This window comes from Staurois parvus, unplaced genomic scaffold (genome assembly GCF_062004578.1).
Source record: "Staurois parvus isolate SC_StPar_1 unplaced genomic scaffold, SC_StPar_1.0 ptg000172l, whole genome shotgun sequence".
Lineage (NCBI taxonomy): Eukaryota > Metazoa > Chordata > Amphibia > Anura > Ranidae > Staurois > Staurois parvus.
Window position 1 is genome coordinate 4130164 of NW_028317968.1, and position 19123 is coordinate 4149286.

General features: G+C 43.7%; 2 protein-coding genes and 1 pseudogene across 3 annotated transcripts in view; 1 reads left to right on the forward strand and 2 right to left on the reverse strand.

Annotated features, from left to right (window-relative positions):
- The window catches only part of LOC149462598 (transmembrane protease serine 11D-like), a 46321-nt gene extending 44554 nt beyond the window's left edge, over positions 1-1767 (forward strand). Inside the window, exon 9 of the mRNA XM_089676592.1 lies at positions 1373-1767. Coding sequence (XP_089532718.1) covers positions 1373-1552 — 180 coding nt within the window. The 3' untranslated portion in view covers positions 1553-1767. The remainder of the gene's footprint in view (positions 1-1372) is intronic.
- A 1334-nt stretch (positions 1768-3101) lies between these two features.
- Positions 3102-19123, reverse strand: part of RHBDD2 (rhomboid domain containing 2) — a 33482-nt gene continuing 17460 nt past the window's right edge. For both annotated transcript variants that reach the window (XM_089676596.1, XM_089676595.1), the window contains one exon: positions 3102-7490. In XM_089676596.1, the coding sequence (XP_089532722.1) occupies positions 7196-7490 (295 nt within the window). In that variant the 3' untranslated portion in view covers positions 3102-7195. The remainder of the gene's footprint in view (positions 7491-19123) is intronic.
- LOC149462602 (U2 spliceosomal RNA) lies at positions 18912-19028 on the reverse strand (annotated as a pseudogene).

The following is a 19123-nucleotide window of genomic DNA, read 5'->3' on the forward strand; positions in this document are numbered from 1 at the left end:
CCTCCCATATAGCGCCAGTTTGCCCGCTAATGCACGGGATTTTTTTTACCAAAAACATGTAGCAGAATACATTTTGGCTTAAATTTATGACTAACTTTGAGTTTATGATATATTGTTTTTTTTATCAAAATTTTTGCGTTTTTTTTTGTTTATAGCGCAAAAAAAAAAAAGCGCACAGGTGATAAAATACCACCAAAAGAAAGCTCTATTTGTGTGAAAAAAAGGACGTAAATTTCGTTTGGGTACAGCATTGCATGACCGCGCAATTATCATTTGAATTAGTGCAGCGCTGTATAGCAAAAAAAGGCATAAATTACAGTATCTATACCATAGTTTGTAGACGCTATAACTTTCACACAAAGCAATCAATATACACTTATTGGGATTTTTTTTTACCAAAAACATGTAGCAGAATACATTTTGGCTTAAATATATGACTAACTTTGAGTTTACGATATATTTTTTATAGCTGAAAGTAGAAAATATTGTTTTTTTTCAAAATTTTTGTGTTTTTTTTGTTTATAGCGCAAAAAATAAAAAGCGCACAGATGATAAAATACCATCAAAAGAAAGCTCTATTTGTGTGAAAAAAAGGACGTAAATTTCGTTTGGGTATAGCATTGCATGACCGTGCAATTATCATTTGAATTAGTGCAGCGTCAAACAGCAAAAAAAGGCCTGGTCATTAAGGGGGATAAATCCTCAGAAGCTCAAGTGGTTAAAATGGAACTTCACTCTCTCAATCAACATGGACTATTTTTCATCCTTATGCTGCTAGAATCAGTAAATGGATAGGAAAGTATATCATTTGTACTTGTTATACATTTTTTTGTTACATTTCTTCCTGGTTTCCGTGCCTAGGCAAATAAGGTCAGCAGGTCACAGTGCTGTCCAATCAGAAGCCAACTAGCCCATACTGTCATCCGGAGAGGAGAGAAAGCCACAGAGATTTAAAATCCCCAACCTGTGAAGCCGCTTTTCCTTCAGCATGGGATCAGTGCAGGGATGTTTCCTGCATTGCTCCTCTGTGAACTCAGGCTATGACATGCTTGGGTTCACAGAGCAGTGGGGAAACGGCATGCGATTTGGATAGGAATCACATTTCTGTTCAAATCGTATGTTACTCTTTACGGTGCAATTTGCATCCATACATTCTGTATCAACACAAATCGCACAGCAAAGTATCAGTACTCGGTATCGGCAAGCACTTGACTGAAAGTATTGGTACTCGTACTCGCCGATCAGAAAAGGGTACAAGTGCATCCCTATGGGAATGAATATATGATTTTACATTTTGATCACAGTTACACTTCAAAGTCTTGTTATATTCTAGACACAGTAAAAAACATGATGGCTTTTTATCCCTTTACAGATGGACACAGGAAATGCTTTGGTGTGTATAAATCCAGCAGACAACACGGCTTACATTCAGGGAATCTCACCTTACTTGTCTGATGGAAGTCTCCTTAGCAGCACCTGCCTCAGCTATGCTAACATTGGACCAGCTGTAGACTGGCTTAGATCATATATACATGAAGATTTGCTGAATTAAAGAAGTGACTTGGATAAGCTGTGAAATGTCTTCAACATTACAGAACAAGCTGAATGTGACTAACTACTACTAGCTATATCATGAACTGGATAAATTATTGTCTTTACTAACATAATGTATATGTACTTTGATTAGAGTTTCTAGAGTAGTTATAGAGTTCTAGAGTAGTTACAGTTACTGTATATTGTAGTTGTAATATAATACTGGCACAGATATTTTACTTCTTCTAGTGTCCCCCTATTATCTCTTGATAAGACATATCATGTGGAATCACTCTGCACATGCTCCATTTGGTGTGTATTGCTAGAGAGGGTTTTTATTTTTTCTTGGGAGGGTGCATGTGATCAGCACAGGGCCGATCAGCACTGTCTAGACAGAGGTCAGGGGTTTTGCATCCTCCTAGAGAAGAAAGAAAACTCCTTTTTCATTTTTGTCCCGTCTATGGCTGGCATTTAACCCCATAATTACTTCTGTCCCTTGCAGAGACAGGGGAGCACACAGGGGAGAGAAGAAGAATTCAATCCACTATTATATTTATATGAAAAGTCTTGCGGTTGCAACAAATGTATCATTTGTATCCATTTTGGATACAGATGGTTATATTTGGATACAAATGGATACATTTGTTGCAACCGCAAGACTTTTCATATAAATTATAATAGCAGACTGGAATTCTTATTCTTCTTTTTCTTCTTCTTGCAGGTCACAGCTCATGCGCAGATTTTTTATTGGGAAAATGATCGGCTGATTTGCCCATTATTGCTGGGAAAATCGTCCGATCGTCAAAATCAGCCACGAATTTTCCAACATGCCTGATAAAAAAAAATGTGCAAAAACCCCGAAAAACGGCCGACCAAATAACCCACTCACAGTGCGAAAATCGGGCAATTTTTTTTCAAGGTCGAAGAAATCGGCCGGTTTTCGACACGTCTATGGCCGGCATAAATGTTACTTTAGAGCTGCAGAGAATATGTCAGGGAGGCAGGCAAACAGCAAAGGTGATCAGATCAGTAGGCTGTACGTTAAAGTGTTACTAAACCCACAACAGTAAAATCAGTCTGTATATGCAGTAAAGCATGCTTGTTATATTCACTGTGGAACCTAGGGGGTTAATCCTCTGCATTGTGTAAAAAGGCCTGACTTTGATCCTGACTTCTCTGCGCCTCCTCTTGTCCAAATGTCCACGTCTTATCTCCTTGATAAGGCAGACTGCACATGCTCAGTTTAGTGTGTATTGCTTGAGGTGTTTTTTTTTCCTGGGAGAGTGATGTGATCAGCACAGGGCCAATCAGCACTGTCCAGACAGATGTCTAGGGTTTTGCATCCTCCTAGAGCAGAAAGAAAAATCTTACAAGCTTTAACCAGTGCTCTGCTGGACACAGATAGAAGTCACAAAACTGTTCTAACTGCTGATGATAAAAAGTATTTAGCAGTTTATATTTACCATAATAATTGTATTTCCATGTTATGTGTACTGTGGGAGACCAGATATAGTGAGTGCAGGGTCCTGGGTTTAGTAACACTTTAAGGAATCGGGAACCAAACTGGATAAAGTTAAAATAAGTTTATTGAGACAAATGACACACTTCCAACACCAGTAAACCATAAAAAATGCAAGTGACAAAATAAACATGATAGTGCACAACCTATGTAACAAAGGAGGGAGCACACATGGCAGGACAAGGTCAGGACAGGGACAGGAGACAAGGGGAGCAACGTACTTGGAGCAGGAAGCAGGATACAGGAAGCAGGTCTCAGGGTTCAGGCACGAGGATCAGGAACAGGGCTCAGGCAAGGAACACGGCTTGCAGGAAAAATACTGAAGCACTAATCCTCACTTATGGGCAGACTTGTATACCTCCCAGCAGTCTACATCAGGTGCAGCCTAATTACCTGCACAGTTCAGCTGCTGGGAGACACCCACTGGTGGCCACCGGAACTACATCCTTCGATTCCAGGAACAACAGTGCCACCAGCAGATGACCCAAGTAATGACACAGGTCCTGAAAGAATAATGGCAGGAGGGGAGAGAAGGGGCAGGTATGGAAATGACACTCACACACAGACTGGAAAATAACAGGCAGGGAGGGGGAGAGGGAGAAACTCAGAGCAGAGAGCGTGAGGACAGAGGCATGTAAACTGACTGCAGTATCATGGATCAGTACACATATAGTGCCTTGAAAAAGCATTCATACCTCTTAAAATTTTCCAATTTTTGTCATGTTAGAACCAAAAACGTGAATGTATTTTATTGGGATTTTATGTGATAGACCAACACAAAGTAGCACATAATTGTGAAGTGGAAGGAAAATGATAAATGATTTTCAAAATTTTTTTCAAATAAATATCTGAAAGTGTGGTGTGTATTTGTATTCAGCTCCCCGGAGTCAATACTTTGTAGAACCACCTTTCCCTGCAATTACAGCTGCAAGTCTTTTTGGGGATGTCTCTACCAGCTTTGCACATCTACAGAGTGACATATTAGCCCATTCTTCTTTGTTAAATAGCTAAAGCTCTGCCAGATTGGATGGAGAGCATCTGTGAACAAGAATTTTCAAGTCTTGCCACAGATTCTCAGTTGGATTTAGGTCTGGACTTTGACTGGGCTATTCTAATGCATGAATATGCTTTGATATAAACCATTCGCCCCAATCTCAAGTCTTTTGCAGACTCTAACAGGTTGTCTTCTAAGATTGCCCTGTATTTGGCTCCATCCATCTTCCCATCAACTCTGACCAACTTCCCTGTCCCTGCTGAAGAAAAGCATCCCCACAACATGATGCTGCCACCACGTTTCACGGTGGGGATGGTGTGTTCAGGGTGATGTGCAGTGTTAGTTTCCCACCGCACATAGCGTTTAGGCCAAAAAGTTCAATTTTGGTTTCATTTGACCAGAGCACCTTCTTCCACATGTTTGCTGTGTCCCCCACATGGCTTCTTGCAACTGCAAACGGGACTTCTTATGGCTTTATTTCAACAATGGCTTTCTTCTTGCCACTTTTCCATAAAGGCCAGATATGTGGAGTGCACAACTAATAGTTGTCCTGTGGACAGATTCTCCTACCTGAGCTGTGGATCTCTGCAGCTCCTCCAGAGTTACCATGGGCCTCTTGGCTGCTTCTCTGAGTAATGCTCTCCTTGCCCGGCCTGTCAGTTTAAGTGAACGGCCATGTCTTGGTAGGTTTGCAGTTCTACCATACTTTCTATTTTCAGATGATGGAGTGAACAGTGCTCCATGAGAGATTCAAAGCTTGGGATATTTATTTAAAACCTAATCCTGCTTTAAACTTTAGCCCTGACCTGTTTGATGTATTCCTTGGCCTTCATGATGTGGTTTGTTCACTAATGTTCTCTAACAAACCTCTGAGGGCTTCACAGAACAGCTGTATTTATACTGAGATTAAATTACACACAGTTAGACTCTATGTACTAATTAGGTGACTTCTAAAGGCAATTTGTTCCACTAGATTTTAGTTAGGGGTATCAGAGTAAAGAGGGTGGAATACAAATGCACGCCACATTTTTCAGAGATTTATTTGTAAAAAAAAGTGAAAACCATTTATTGTTTTCCTTCCACTTGACAATTATGTGCCACTTTGTGTTGGTCTATCACATAAAATCCCAATAAAATACATTTATGTTTTGCTTGTAACATGACAAAATGTTGAAGATTTCAAGGGGTACGAATACTTTTCTTTTTAAGGTACTGCATACACACACACTAAACATATTATAATAAAAAATGTTATGACACATTACATCACTCTTTAACACAAAAGAAATATCATTTATTGTTTTCTAGAAAATCTCACTTAAAAAAAAGCCTCTGATATGGCATCATCTTGGTAGGTTCAGTAAGTACATAGTGCAAAGTAAGCTGATTGCAAAAATTATGGCTAATTTAGAAAGATGTTACCACTCCAAACCTGTATGAAATTCCCCGCCTCTGCAACATCAGGGGCTGACCAAAGAGAGCCCAACTACACTTTATGAACCTAATAGAAAAGCAAGAAATTGCACACAGATGACATCAGATTACATACAACTCTATGGAACAAATATAGTCCTGGCTAGGACCACCCCTCTAACATTTCACCCAATATGGGCTTGATCTCTGTGATCAGCCTGTATTAGGTGGAACCGGCTTGATCGTTTCAACTAATACGGTGATCAAACCTGTATTGGGTGAAATGTTAGAAAGGGGTGGCCCTAGGTGCACCTGCAGAGTCCTATGTCAGGTTTAAAATGTTACTAAAGCTACAACAGTAAAATCAGTCTGTATATGTAGTAAAGCATGCTTGTTATACTCACTATGGAACCTAGGGGTTAATCCTCAGCATTGTGTAAAAAGGCCATTTGATCCCTTCTTCTCTGTTCCTCCCCCATTTCAAGCCACCATGTCTTATCTCCTGATAAGACAGACTGAACCCTAGGCTTTTGGCACATGCTCAGTTTGGTGTGTATTGCTAGAGAGGGTTTTTTTTCTTGGGAGAGTGCATGTGATCAGACAGGGCCAATCAGCACTGGTCAGACAGAGGTCAGGGGTTTTGCATCCTCCTAGAGCAGAAAGAAAACTCCTCCTACAAGCTTTAGCTAGTGCTGGACTGGACACTGATAGATGCCACAAGACTGCTCTAACTTCTGATGAAAAAAAGTATTTAGCAGTTTATATTTACTAAAGTAATTGCATTTCCATGTTGTGTGTACTGTGGGAGACCAGATATAGTGGATGCAGGATCCTGGGATTATTAACACTTTAATAAAGTTGGATGTGACCTGATGCCAATAGTGTGAGATGTCCTGTCTTCCTACTGTGCTACTGTCCTATTAATAAGTATGGTCCAGAATGTCAGAGTAGCTATATGGCTCGGTTCACACTATTGCGGACCGTGCAGCCCTTGGTTGCTTGGACACGGCCGTCCATGCATTTGAATGGGCTGCTGTTCTTGTGTTTCCTGCACAAAAAAGGTGCATGCACCTTTTTAAAACGTGGCCGCAGGGTTCCCCTACCCACGCTGCAGATTGATATGCATGGGGGTGCCCTTGAAAATGAATAACAGCCCCGCGTGTCTTGTAAGAGCAGCGATATTCAGCTGCGGGTAGTTGGAATTCCTGCACCTGCAAGCAACCTTCAAAGTGTGAACCAGGGATGAAGGTGCAGCCACTATATCTAGTACAAGCGGGGCCCGATTCCCCGATCGTTACTTTTCCTGAGTCATGATGGAGCACAAAGATGTTGTGAAGCACTGAAGATTTAACATTGTTGCACTTCATAAGTACAAGGCACTTTTTATTTTGAGAGCATATCTTTACTATGGAAGCTAAAATGGATGGACATTTTATTGGTCATAATTAATAATGATTATTAATTTGCTTGTTTTGCTTTGAGATTTTTTTTATAATGTGGTTTGAACGCTGTAAATCTTTATACATACTTGGTTGGATCAGCAGCTTTAGTTTATTCTATCTAATTTACTTTGAAGTGTGGGTGAATTTATTGTATTTTTACTGGATTATGGATGAAAAGAAAAACAAAAAACAACAAAACCCCACCATTTTAAGGCAAAGATATGAAGCACAGATGATAAATATGATGGCCATCAGCTCTTTAGCCATCAAGCAAACAGTGCTGAAATTCTAGTGTCACCTAGTTTCTACTTGCAGTAATTCAGTTGCAGAAGTAGAAATTTCTGCATACTCTTGCGTCGTTCCAAATTCAACTGAAGCTGCATTATCAGGGTGACTGTGTGAGTGTCCTGAGCAATCATGATTGTGATGATGGTAAACTCCAGGTGCAGTTGTAGATGGGTAACTTGAAACTCCAGTAGGTGGCCATGTTCCTGGCACACTTGCATGGTGGTAAGGAGAGTACATTTCTTGAAGATCTGATGGAGTGTAATATTGCTGAGTGGGATAAGATCCAGGTGGTGGGTTTAATCTAGGAAAAAAAAATAAAGTTAAAAACATTTGCATGTCAACAAAATGTGTAGCTCTCTATTCTGTTCCAGCAATTATTACAAAACCATGAAATCAACATGCAATCTGACTAACTTTGGTAAGCAGATTCCCAATTACCAACATCTGTGCTGGTACAAAAGATGGAAAGCTGGCATAAATAGTTAAAAGCAGCAAACACAGGTACCTGCACATACAGTCATGGCCGAAATTGTTGGCACCCTTGATATTTCTCCAGGAAATCATGTATTTCTCACGAAACGTATTGCATTAACACATGTTTTGCTATACACATGTTTATTCCCTTTGTGTGTATTGGGACAAAACAAAAAAAGGGAGGAAAGAAAGCAAATTCGACATAATGTCACACAAACCTCCAAAAATGGGCTGGACAAAAGTATTGGCACCCTTTCACAACTGCGGATAAATAAGAATGTTACAAGCATGTGATGCTCCTGTAAACTCACCTGGGGCAAGTAACAGGTGTGGGCAATATAGAAATCACACCTGAAAGCAGATAAAAAGGAGAGACGTTCACTTAACCTTTGCATTGTGTGTCTGTCTGTGCCACACTAAGCATGGACAACAGAAAGAGGAGACGAGAACTGTCTGAGGACCTGAGAACCAAAATTGTGGCAAAATATCAACAATCTCAAGGTTACAAGTCCATCTCCAGAGAACTAGATTTGCCTTTGTCCACAGTGCGCAACATTATCAAGAAGTTTGCAACCCATGGCACTGTAGCTAATCTCCCTGGTCGTGGACGGATGAGGAAAATTGATGAAAGATTGCAACGCAGAATAGTCCGGATGGTGGATAAGCAGCCCCAAATATGTTCCAAAGACATTCAAGCTGTCCTGCAGGCTCAGGGAGCATCAGTGTCAGCGCGAACTATCCGTCGACATTTAAATGAAATGAAACGCTATGGCAGGAGACCCAGGAGGACCCCACTGCTGACACAGAGACATAAAAAAGCAAGACTACAGTTTGCCAAAATGTACTTGAGTAAGCCAAAAGCCTTCTGGGAAAACGTCTTGTGGACAGATGAGACCAAGATAGAGCTTTTCGGTAAAGCACATCATTCTACTGTTTACCGAAAACGGAATGAGGCCTACAAAGAACAAAACACAGTACCTACGGTAAAATATGGTGGAGGTTCAATGATGTTTTGGGGTTGTTTTGCTGCCTCTGGCACTGGGTGCCTTGACTGTGTGCAAGGCATCATGAAATCTGAGGATTACCAAAGGATTTTGGGTCGCACTGTAGGGCCCAGTGTCAGAAAGCTGGGTTTGCGTCCAAGATCCTGGGTCTTCCAGCAGGACAATGACCCCAAACATACGTCAAAAAGCACTCAGAAATGGATGGCAAAGAAGCGCTGGAGAGTTCTGAAGTGGCCAGCAATGAGCCCAGATCTAAATCCCATTGAACACCTGTGGAGAGATCTTAAAATTGCTGTTGGGAAAAGGTGTCCTTCCAATAAGAGAGACCTGGAGCTGTTTGCAAAGGAAGAGTGGTCCAAAATTCCGGGTGAGAGGTGTCAGAAGCTTATTGATGGTTATAGGAAGCGACTGATTTCAGTTATGTTTTCCAAAGGGTGTGCAACCAAATATTAAGTTAAGGGTGCCAATACTTTTGTCCAGCCCATTTTTGGGGTTTTGTGTGACATTATGTCATATTTGCTTTTCTGCCTCTGTTTTATATTTGTTCCAATACATACAAAGGGAATAAACATGTGTATAGCAAAACATGTGTTAATGCAATACCTTTTTTGTGTGAAATACTTGATTTTCAGGAAAAATATCAAGGGTGCCAACAATTTCGGCCATGACTGTACCTAGCTTACCTTCCCAGGAGCCCCAAAAACCTCTGAATAATTTTAAGTCAGAACACTAGCAGCTCCTTCCTTAAATGGGCTTCCAGGACACTCAGCTGAATATACACTGTTATGTGCACAATTATTAGGCAAGTGAGTATTTTGACCCAATCATAATTTTTATGCATATTGTCCAACTCCAAGCTGTATAAACTTGAATGCTGATTAAATTTAGGCATACCTGTTGAAGTGTATTTGTATAATGAAGGAGGGTATGGCCTAAGGAGATCCAACACCCTATATCAAGGTTTGCATAATTATTAGGCAGCTTTTCTTCAGGCAAAATGGGCCAAACAAAAGAGATTTAATGGACTCTGAAAAGTCAAAAATTGTAAAAAGTCTTCCAGAGGGATGCAGCACTCTTGAAATTGCTAAAATATTGGGACATGATCACAGAATCATCAAACGTTTTGTTGCAAATAGTAAACAGGGTCGCAAAAAACGTGCTGAGAAAAAGACGCAAATTAACTGCCAAACATTTGAGAAGAATCAAATGTGACTACCAGGAACCCATTATCCTCTAGTGCTGTCATATTCCAGAACTGCAACCTACCTGAACTGCCCAGAAGTACAAGGTGTTCAGTGCTCAACACATGGCCAAGGTAAGGAAGACTGAAACCCGAGCACCACTGAACAAGATACATAGGTTAAAACGTCAAGACTGGGCAAAGAAATATCTGAAGAAATATTTACTTTTCAAGGGTTTTATGGACTGATGAGATGAGAGTGACTCTTGACGAACCAGATGGATGGATTTAACGAACTGAGCCAGAAGTGGGAGCGGGTACCTGTCAAAACCAAAAGGTGCCAAATGTGGCAGTGGAGGGGGGGGGGAGGAGGCAAATAAGTGGAGCTTCCAATTTTGGGTGGAACTCCGCTTTAAAGATGAGCTAGTTTAACCCTTTTAGGTTGAAAGTGGACTCAAGATCAACTCCCAAAGCTACTACCAGTTTTTAGAAAACACTTTCTTCAAACAGTAGTACAGGAAAATGTCTGCATCATTCAATTCAAGAAGACTATGATATTTATGCAGGAAAAAGCTCAATCTCATGCATCGAAGTACTCCACTGCATGGCTAGCCAGTAAAGGGATTAAAGAGGAAAGAATAATGACATGGCTCCCTTCCTTACCTGACCTAAACCCTATTGAAACTTGTGGTCCCTTCTTAAACGGGAGATTTACGCTGAAGAAAAACAATACACCTCTCTGAACAGTGTCTAGGAGGCTGTGGTTGCTGCTGCACAAAAAGCTGCTCGTCAACATATCAAGAAACTGACAGACTCCATGAATGGAAGGCTTATGATTGTTATTGAAAAGAAGGGTGGCTCTCTCGGTCAGATTTTTTTTTTTTAATGTCAGAAAAGTTATTTGTAAAGTTTCATTTGTTTGTTTATTATTCTCACTATAAGAGAAGAAAATAAACAGGTGAGATTTAGGTGCATAATAAGGCTACTTTCACACTGAGGAGTTCTTGAAGCGTTTTTACGTTACAAAAAGCGCCTGAAAAGCTCAAGAAAAATGCTTCCCTATGTATGTGAATGTATATCTATGTATGTTTTCACACTGAGGCGGTTCACTTGCGGTGTGGTGCAAAAACTCCAGCTTGCAGCTTCTTTGGGGAGTTAAAAAAAAACGCCCCAAAAATGCCTCTTCCCATTGAAATCAATGGAAAATGCCTGAAAAGCGCCTCAAAAACACCTCCGAGAAGAGTTTTCGGTGCAGTCTTTAAGTTACGTGTCCTTTGAAAACGCTCAGAAAGCGCAGCAAAAGTGTTGAAAAATGCATATGCGTTTTTGCAGCGGATCTGTGTGAACGTAATCTAATTGTGCACACTAATAGCTGTCCAACAAATGTGCCCACATACTATAGATATTCTTCTAACGAAGCCAAAACCTCACTTTTACCTTCTTAAATATTCAGGTTTGGGGTTATTTTGGATTGACTGAGAGCACTGTAGTTGTTCGATAATTCAATTAATCCTCAAAAATACAACTTGCCTAATAATTGTGCACTCGTGTAAAAATGTATGTGTAAAGGAAAGGTTAAACAGTCAACCAAAACCTAGATAACAGTTATGGGTAAACTATGAGTTCTTCCTAACAAACTTCCCAAATCTGCTCCCCCAAATCTCATCTGATCCACAGTTATAAGAAGCTTACTTTAAGTGGACGCTAGTGAGTTGTACTGTCTGAAACATTTTTAGAGACTAATCTTTACTAGAGATCTTATAAGGATATCAACAGGGGAGCTACTGCAGACTCTTGGATTGTCATGTTAAAACTGGCTTTAGTAAGTCACTGACCAGGAACAAGAAAACAGAATGGCACCTTAAGACTTTCACTGGCTGCATGGTTGTTCGTGGCCAGTGATTCACCAGGTAGTAAAACCAGGGTCAGAGATAACGGGATTGATATACTAAAGGCAATTCGACTGTTCACTTTGTAAGGGAAGTTGCACTTTGAATGTGAATTTTCCCCAGAGCTTAGTAAATGTGGTGAAGCTCTGCTAAAGGCCATCATCCAATCATGGGCAAGCAAAATGCATTTTTTTCCCCATTTTCCTGGCACATGAATGGGTATTCTTTGCAGAGTGAAATTTCACCACATTCATTAGGCTCTGAAAGAAATTGTAAAGTGCAACTTCAGTTTCAAAGTGGAAAGACAGAAATCAGAAGTTGCAGCTCACAATGTTTTTATATGCGCAAGCTCTTTTTAATGTACAGATGAAACTGGAAAACCTGTGTAAGAGTTCAGGGATGCAACATGTCCTGCAAGAATGACAACAGAACACTCAAGATTATAAATACTGACAAACTACTGATAATGCAATTGTAATCCATCTAGCTTGAGGGTCAGCAACCTATGGATTGCGATCTACCAGAAGATCAAGGCTAGATGACTGGTAGATCGCGGTCTGGCCTTGCTGACCCGCCATCTCAGAGAATCAAAACATAGTGCACTGCAGAGGGACCACTGTGAAGCTGGAGCTGCAGTAGGGAGCAAGATCAGCATAAGTAGATACCTCCTCTGTAGTGCTGGCTCCTGTGCAATGCGGAGTGATACCAAATGCACTCCACCTCTTTTCCCAGCTAGCAGTCTCCAGAGTGGTGCCAGCAGCAGGAAGAAAAAAAAAAAAAAAAAAAAAAAGAAGAGTTAGACCTACTGGTAACTCCTTTTCTATCAAGTCTTCCAGGACAGCCCCCTTGAGACGTAGAACTCCTCCCTCTGGGACTGGAAACATGAAGCACAGTACTTTAAAAGGCGGACCTCCAGGCCTCCCTCTTCAGTTTCACCCGAGAACCACAGGAAAACAGTAAAAGACATAACCATTTATGCATAAACATGCATTATCGTTCAATCTTAGGGTGGGAACTCCCGGCTGTCCTGGAAGACTTGTAGAAAAGGAGTTACTGGTAATTCTAACTCTGGTTTTCTCAAAACGTCTTCCAGGACAGCCCCCTTGAAACGATACTCAAGAACCTACCCATTAGGGTGGGGCTACTGCCTGGAGGACTTTGTGCCCAAATGCCTGATCCTTGCTAGAAAGCAGATCCAGTCGATAATGCTTCACGAAGGTAGAAAAGCTGGACCAGGTGGCCACCTTACAGATCTGTTCTGGCCGAGGCACCGTCTCTCTCTGCCCAGGACACTGACAAGGATCGGGGTGGGTGTGCTTTAACAAATGGGGGGCGGAATCTCTACTAAATTGTACGATTCCGCAATAGCCATCCTAATCCATCTAGCTATGGTGGATTTGGAAGCCTTGGAACCCTTCCATGCTCCTGCAAAAAAGAACAAAAAAAGAGAGTCCGAATTTTTGAACTCTGTGGATCTACTAAGATAGGCCAAAAAGGCTTCTTCTCACATCCAATAAACTCCATCTTTCCTCTTCCTTGTTTGTGGGAGCAGAACAGAAGGTCTTGCAAAATTATATCTTGAGACCTATGAAAGGAGGAAGAAACCTTGGGAAGAAGCCCAGGATCTGTTTTGAGCACAATTCTATCCTCGAAAACTGCCAAAAAAGGCTCCCTAATAGAAAGCATCTGCAATGCACTCACCCTACGGGCTGATGTGATTGCTGCCAAAAATACAGTTTTTAGGGTTGAAAAATTTATAGATTTCTCCAGAAGTTTAACAGGACAAAGGACCAAAGCTTTTAGAACCAAAAGATAGATCCCAAACTGGACAGGACCTGACCGCCGCCGGCCTGGACTTAGAAAGAGCCTTGAAAAAATCTGCTACAAAGAGATCTTGCTGGAGGGGGACCTGAAGGAAAACATTAAGGGCCGAGGCCTACACCTTTAAAGTGTTAACCGAAAGGCTCTGATCTATCCCATCCTGGCAGAAATCCAACACTGCTGGTATATCTGGAGGGCTCCGACCTCTATCTAACAACCAGGAGTTGAATCTTTTCCAGGCCTTAGTATAAATCTCTCTGGTCAGAAAACCCCTGATCTTTCAGGAGTTGTTCTTCAGTAGTTACGCTGCCAACCTCAACGTTTTTACTTGAGGATGCAGCACCAGACCCTGAGAGACCAAATCTTCTCTCTCTGGAAGAGGGAACAGGGTGCTCCACAGCAGAGAACACCATGGCCTCTTCAGCCAGAATGGGGCCACCAGAATGAGGTTTGTCTTTTCTAGCAAAAACATCTGCAGGAATGCTGGGATCAGCCTCACGGGAGGAAACGCATAACAGAGATTGAACTTCCACGCGCTTGTGAATGCATCCGCACCCAAAGCCTGATATCACGGATTTAGGAAGAAGAACCGGCTGACCTTCCTGTTTTCCTGGGATGCAAAGAGATCAGCCTCCGGCATGAACCACCTGAGAGTGATGGTCTCAAACACTTCTTGGTTGAGAGACCATTCGTTGTGTTTGAGTGCATGCCGACTTAGGAACTCTGCTATGGAATTCTGCGCTCTTTTCAGATGGATGACAGATATAGAAAGCAAGTTTTGCTCAGCCCAAGATAGAATGCTGTCCGCGATTGTTTGAAGAGGAGGGCTTCGTGTACCCCCCTACTTGTTGATATATGCCACTGTAGCCATATTGTCTTAACGGATCTGCAGGTGACGTTTTGTTAGATCTGCCTGAAAGGCATCTAACGCTTGTTGGACTGCTAGAAGCTCCCTTTGATTCAAAGATCTCTGAGCTTCAGGACCCCATGGCCGCTCTGTCGCCTAGATGGGCTCCCCAACCAAAGCTGCTGGCATCGGTCGTAATGATAACCGGATAAGGTGTGTTCCACTCCAGACCCTTGGTTAGATTGTATTGCTTCTTCCACCACCAAGGGGATCCTGGATGGGAGCCGGACTGCCAGATCCAAAGCAGATCTGTCCCCGTTCCAAACCATCAGAAGAAAGGCCTGCAGTGGTCGCTGGTGGAATCTTGCCCAGGGGACAGATGGGAAACATGATGTCATGAGACCCACTACCCTCATGATGTCCTTTATTGTTGTGGACCAATTGCTCTGCAACCCTGCCCACCTGATCTATCCCAGAGAGTTACCTCCCAGATAGGTAACTCTCTGGGAGGGAGCTAAGCATGAATTGTCCCTGTTTATGAGCCACCCCAGACTCTGAAGGAAGTCCTGAGCAACCTGCAGATCCTCTGTCAACTGTTGGCGAGACCTGGCCACGAAGAGGAGAGCGTCAGATAGGAACTGATCATATTAGACCTCATTCTTAGGGGAGCTAAGGCCTCCGCAAGCACCTTCGTAAAAATTCTTGGTGCCGAGGCAAGACCAAAAAGGTAGAGCCCGACACTGCCAGGTATTCTTAGGTATTTCTGAGACGCATGTTGAATGGGAATGTGGAGATAGGCATCCCTCAGATCCAGCGTAGCCATGAAACAACCTGGGTAAAGTATGTTCCTTACAAAGAAGATCGATTCTGTCCTGAAGTGTTTGTATCTTAAAGACTGATTGAGAGGGTGTAGGTTTAAGAGAAGGCAAAACTTGCCCGAGGGCTTTTTCACTACAAAAACATGGGAATAACACCCCCTCCCCTGCTCGTTCCGGGGAACTCGAGTAAGGACCTGCTGATCTACCAGGTCTCCAATTAGGCCATACAGAGCCTGTGCCTGTTTCCCGATCCCTGGGAAGGTTGGTTACCAGATACCTGGCTGGGGGACTGGAGTTGAATTCTAGCCTGTACCCTCTTTCTATCAAGTCCAGTATGTACAGGTTCAAGGAGATTGAAGCTCACTGAGGGAGAAAGGTCCCCAGTCTTCCACTGGGACACTCAAGTCATTGAGACTTGGTGAGGCCATAAGGAGGATTGAATAAGATCACCCCCTTACCCTTGTTCTTGTGCCCTGTTCAATGTTTCTTGAGATCAACATCTCTATTTTGCTGGACCTGTGTTTTTTGGCGAAAAACCCTCCTGGAAAAAGATCTCTTCCTACTCTCTGGAAATGCCCTCTTTTTATCAGCCGTACGCTCCAGAGCTTCCTCAAGACCTGTAAAGGGTAAGGCACAGAGGCGCAGTTTGGACGCTGAGTCCCTGCCCAGGTCCTTAACCATAATGCCCTTCTGGCTGAATTCACCAGGGCTGAAGTCCTCGCTGCTAGCTTAACTGATTCGTCCGAGGCATCTGCGAGGAAACCTACCACTTTAAACAGCAAAGGAAAGGATTTTAGAATTTGCTGCCAGGAAGTCCCTGCCGAGAGGTGTGTCTGTAACTGGGTAAGCCAGCACTCCAAATTTCTAAAGACACAGGTGGCCGATAAAGCCAGCTTAAAGCTAACAGAGGTGGAATCCCAGGCTCTTCAGAGTAAGATTTCCCCTCTTTTATCCATAGGACCCTTTAGGGCCCCCATATCTTCAGATGCTAAGTCTGTCCTCTTAGAAACTTTAGGTAGGGGGGAGTCCAACTTTGGAACTTTGTTCTATAGCTGGGATCAGTCGTCCTCAAAAGGAAATCTCCTTTTAAGAGTACCTGAAAAAAAAGGGCTTCCTTTCAGGGTTTTCTCATTCCAGCTTAATGGTATTGACCAGGGAACTATGGACTGGAAAGACCCTAGTCTTTTTTGCATGTAGACCCTGATACATGAGGTCATGCTTAGACAGAGATACGTCCTCCTCCTTGATCTCTAAGGCTTAATAGATAGCCTTAAGGAGGTCATCTACATCATCAAGGGCCAATTTGTATCTGGAACCTCTGGAGGAACAGGCTTCACCGTCATCCTCCTCTGAGCCCAAACCTACTTGTGAGGAAGTAAGGGATCTAGGATCCTTTTCCGGGTCCTCCTCCCTTCCCGATACTGCTGTACCAGCTGACTGGGTCCAAGGCCCCAGTGGTGTCTGCATTTTATCCACCAGGGACCTAAAAGACTGAAATGTAGTTGTCATGTCATCCATAATGGAGGTGAGAACCCTATGGCAAGCTGTAAATGACTCATCCTTAGGCTATCCACACAATTGCGGCATAAGGGCTTTTCCCAAGCTGAACCCAATTTTGCAGCACAAATTGCACACTTCTTCTTGTCCTGTGTCTTGTCCTGGGTTTTAACCTACAACAAGCAAAAAAAACACAATACAGAAGATAATCAGCACCGGGCTCCTCATCCAAACACCACTGTGCGGGGGGAGACAAATGGAAGTGTGCCCCACCGTCACCTGCAACTCAGAGACTGAGGAAAAGAAAACCACCCCCAGAAATCAGCAAGAGTGAACCCCAAGTCCCCAAGCCTACCTGAGAGAAGCCGGTGCCTGAGGAACCAGGGTCTGTTGCTGAGAGGGGTCAGTGCCTTCCATCACATCCCTTGTGGTGTGGTACCCACAGCCTTTGCTGGGTTTCTCGCACCGCACTGACCGCCCAAGCCTGATGCCTGCGTCGCTAATGGAGACCGGAACCACGGGTCTCCTGGCGCCCGCCGATGATGACACCACGACCGGAACTTCCGGTGTGTTTGGAGCACAGTTGCTCCACCCCTGGGAATTTGCGGATGCGCTCCACACCACTGTGATGCACCTCAGCTGCGAGCGTGAACTGACCCATAACAAACCCGAAGCTCCATCCTGCTATCCAGGGCTAGGGTAGCACCAGCATCGTCTGTGGTCCTCCTCCTCTGAGGATTGGAAGGACACCAGGGGCACAGCCCCACTCCTCTGTACTTTTGGAGGGATTGCGCCAGGCAAGAGGAGGTACTGTACCAAAAAACGGGAGCCACCAGCACCAACCTTGAGCCTAGAGCTCCAATACAGGTTCCTTTGATTGTGCACCTATCCTTCTGGAGGATACATTAAAAACTGAAGAGGGAGGCCTGGAGGTCCGCCTTTTATAGTACTGTGCTTGCGTGTTTCCTGTCCCGGAGGGAGAAGCTCTACGAATCAAGGGGGCTGTCCTGGAAGACGTTTTGAGACAAAAGATTTTCAGGTCAGTGTGAAGCAATACACTGGGCATAATAGTATAAGACTGCTATCACACTGATGTGCTATGATTTACCCATTCGGATGTAGTGCAGTGTACCTGCAGCTTTCCTGTGGGTTTGCTGCGCTTAGCCATAGACTTCTATTATATCCTGCAGGTTTTGTGCATTTCCTGAAAGCACACTAATACTTCTGAATGCATCACACCTGCAGGATAAAATAGAAGTCTATGGCAAAGTGCAACTAACCCAGGAAAGTCTGGGCTGCACCCACAGTGCAGGTAAACCACAGCACATCAGTGTGAAAGCAGCCTTATAGGGGGCTCAGAACAGTAAGGGTTCATTGACATTTGCCGTTTGGGAGGTGGTAAAACCCCATAGTTTTTTTTTTTGTAAGTCCGCAAACGTGCGAAAAACGAAAAACCTGGAAGTGTTCACAAAAAACGTGCAAGTGCAAAACACCACACAAAAAAGTGCACTTAGGGGTGTGCTTTGTCCTTCCCCCGAAGGGGATGGACCTCTACCCTGATCCCCCGGGGCACGAAGCTCCTGACAGGGACAAGGTTCCCATGTGGTCCGCCTAGCCAAAAGGCCTGGCGGACCCCATTCCTTGTGGCCAGCCGAAGCCAGCCACCAAGTACTTGGTAAGGGGGCTCTCCTGAAGAGAAAACCCCCTAGGGACAGGGGAGGAAGGAACCAAAAGGCCACACATCCTCCCCCTAGACTTCAGGGTAGGCCCGAGGACCCACACCCTACCATCCTGTGAGAAAGAAAACACACACAAAAGTGACAAACGTGGGAGAGAAAATAAATAAATAAGTGGCCGTGCAGATTGTGCACTGGCCAGGCCCTGAGGCCCGTAGCAAAAATTGCCCAGGACTTAGCCAGTGTTGAATCAGTGACCATGTGCCTTTTCACATGTTGGGGTTCTACACCCAAGTGTTACTAAGAGCACCCCTGAGGCGACCACTCTCAGGGGGCACTGGTTCGCGGACTTTCTGCCTCCCCGGGCCCTGGCCAGTCAAGGTAGATCCATCCAAACCAGGAGGAACTGGGCCCCTCCGGTTTTCCAGGGGGAATTACTCCCAGGCCCCAGCAGCCTGTGGGCACCTCAGTTTCTGTTCCAGCCTTTACTAACCATCAGGACCCCCATCCTACCAGCAGGGGTACTATACAACCAATCATCCCCGCAAGCAGGAATGATGGTGGAGCACCCCTACTGGACACTGATAAGAACAGATACTACACTTGATCTTAGCCAAAAGGCCGAGAAGCGGTAAAACCCCATAGTTAGGACATGTTTTTACCACCCCTGCCCAAACTGCACACCCTTTAGCTGCAGTGGCCAGGGGTGCACATATGCTGCAGCAGGA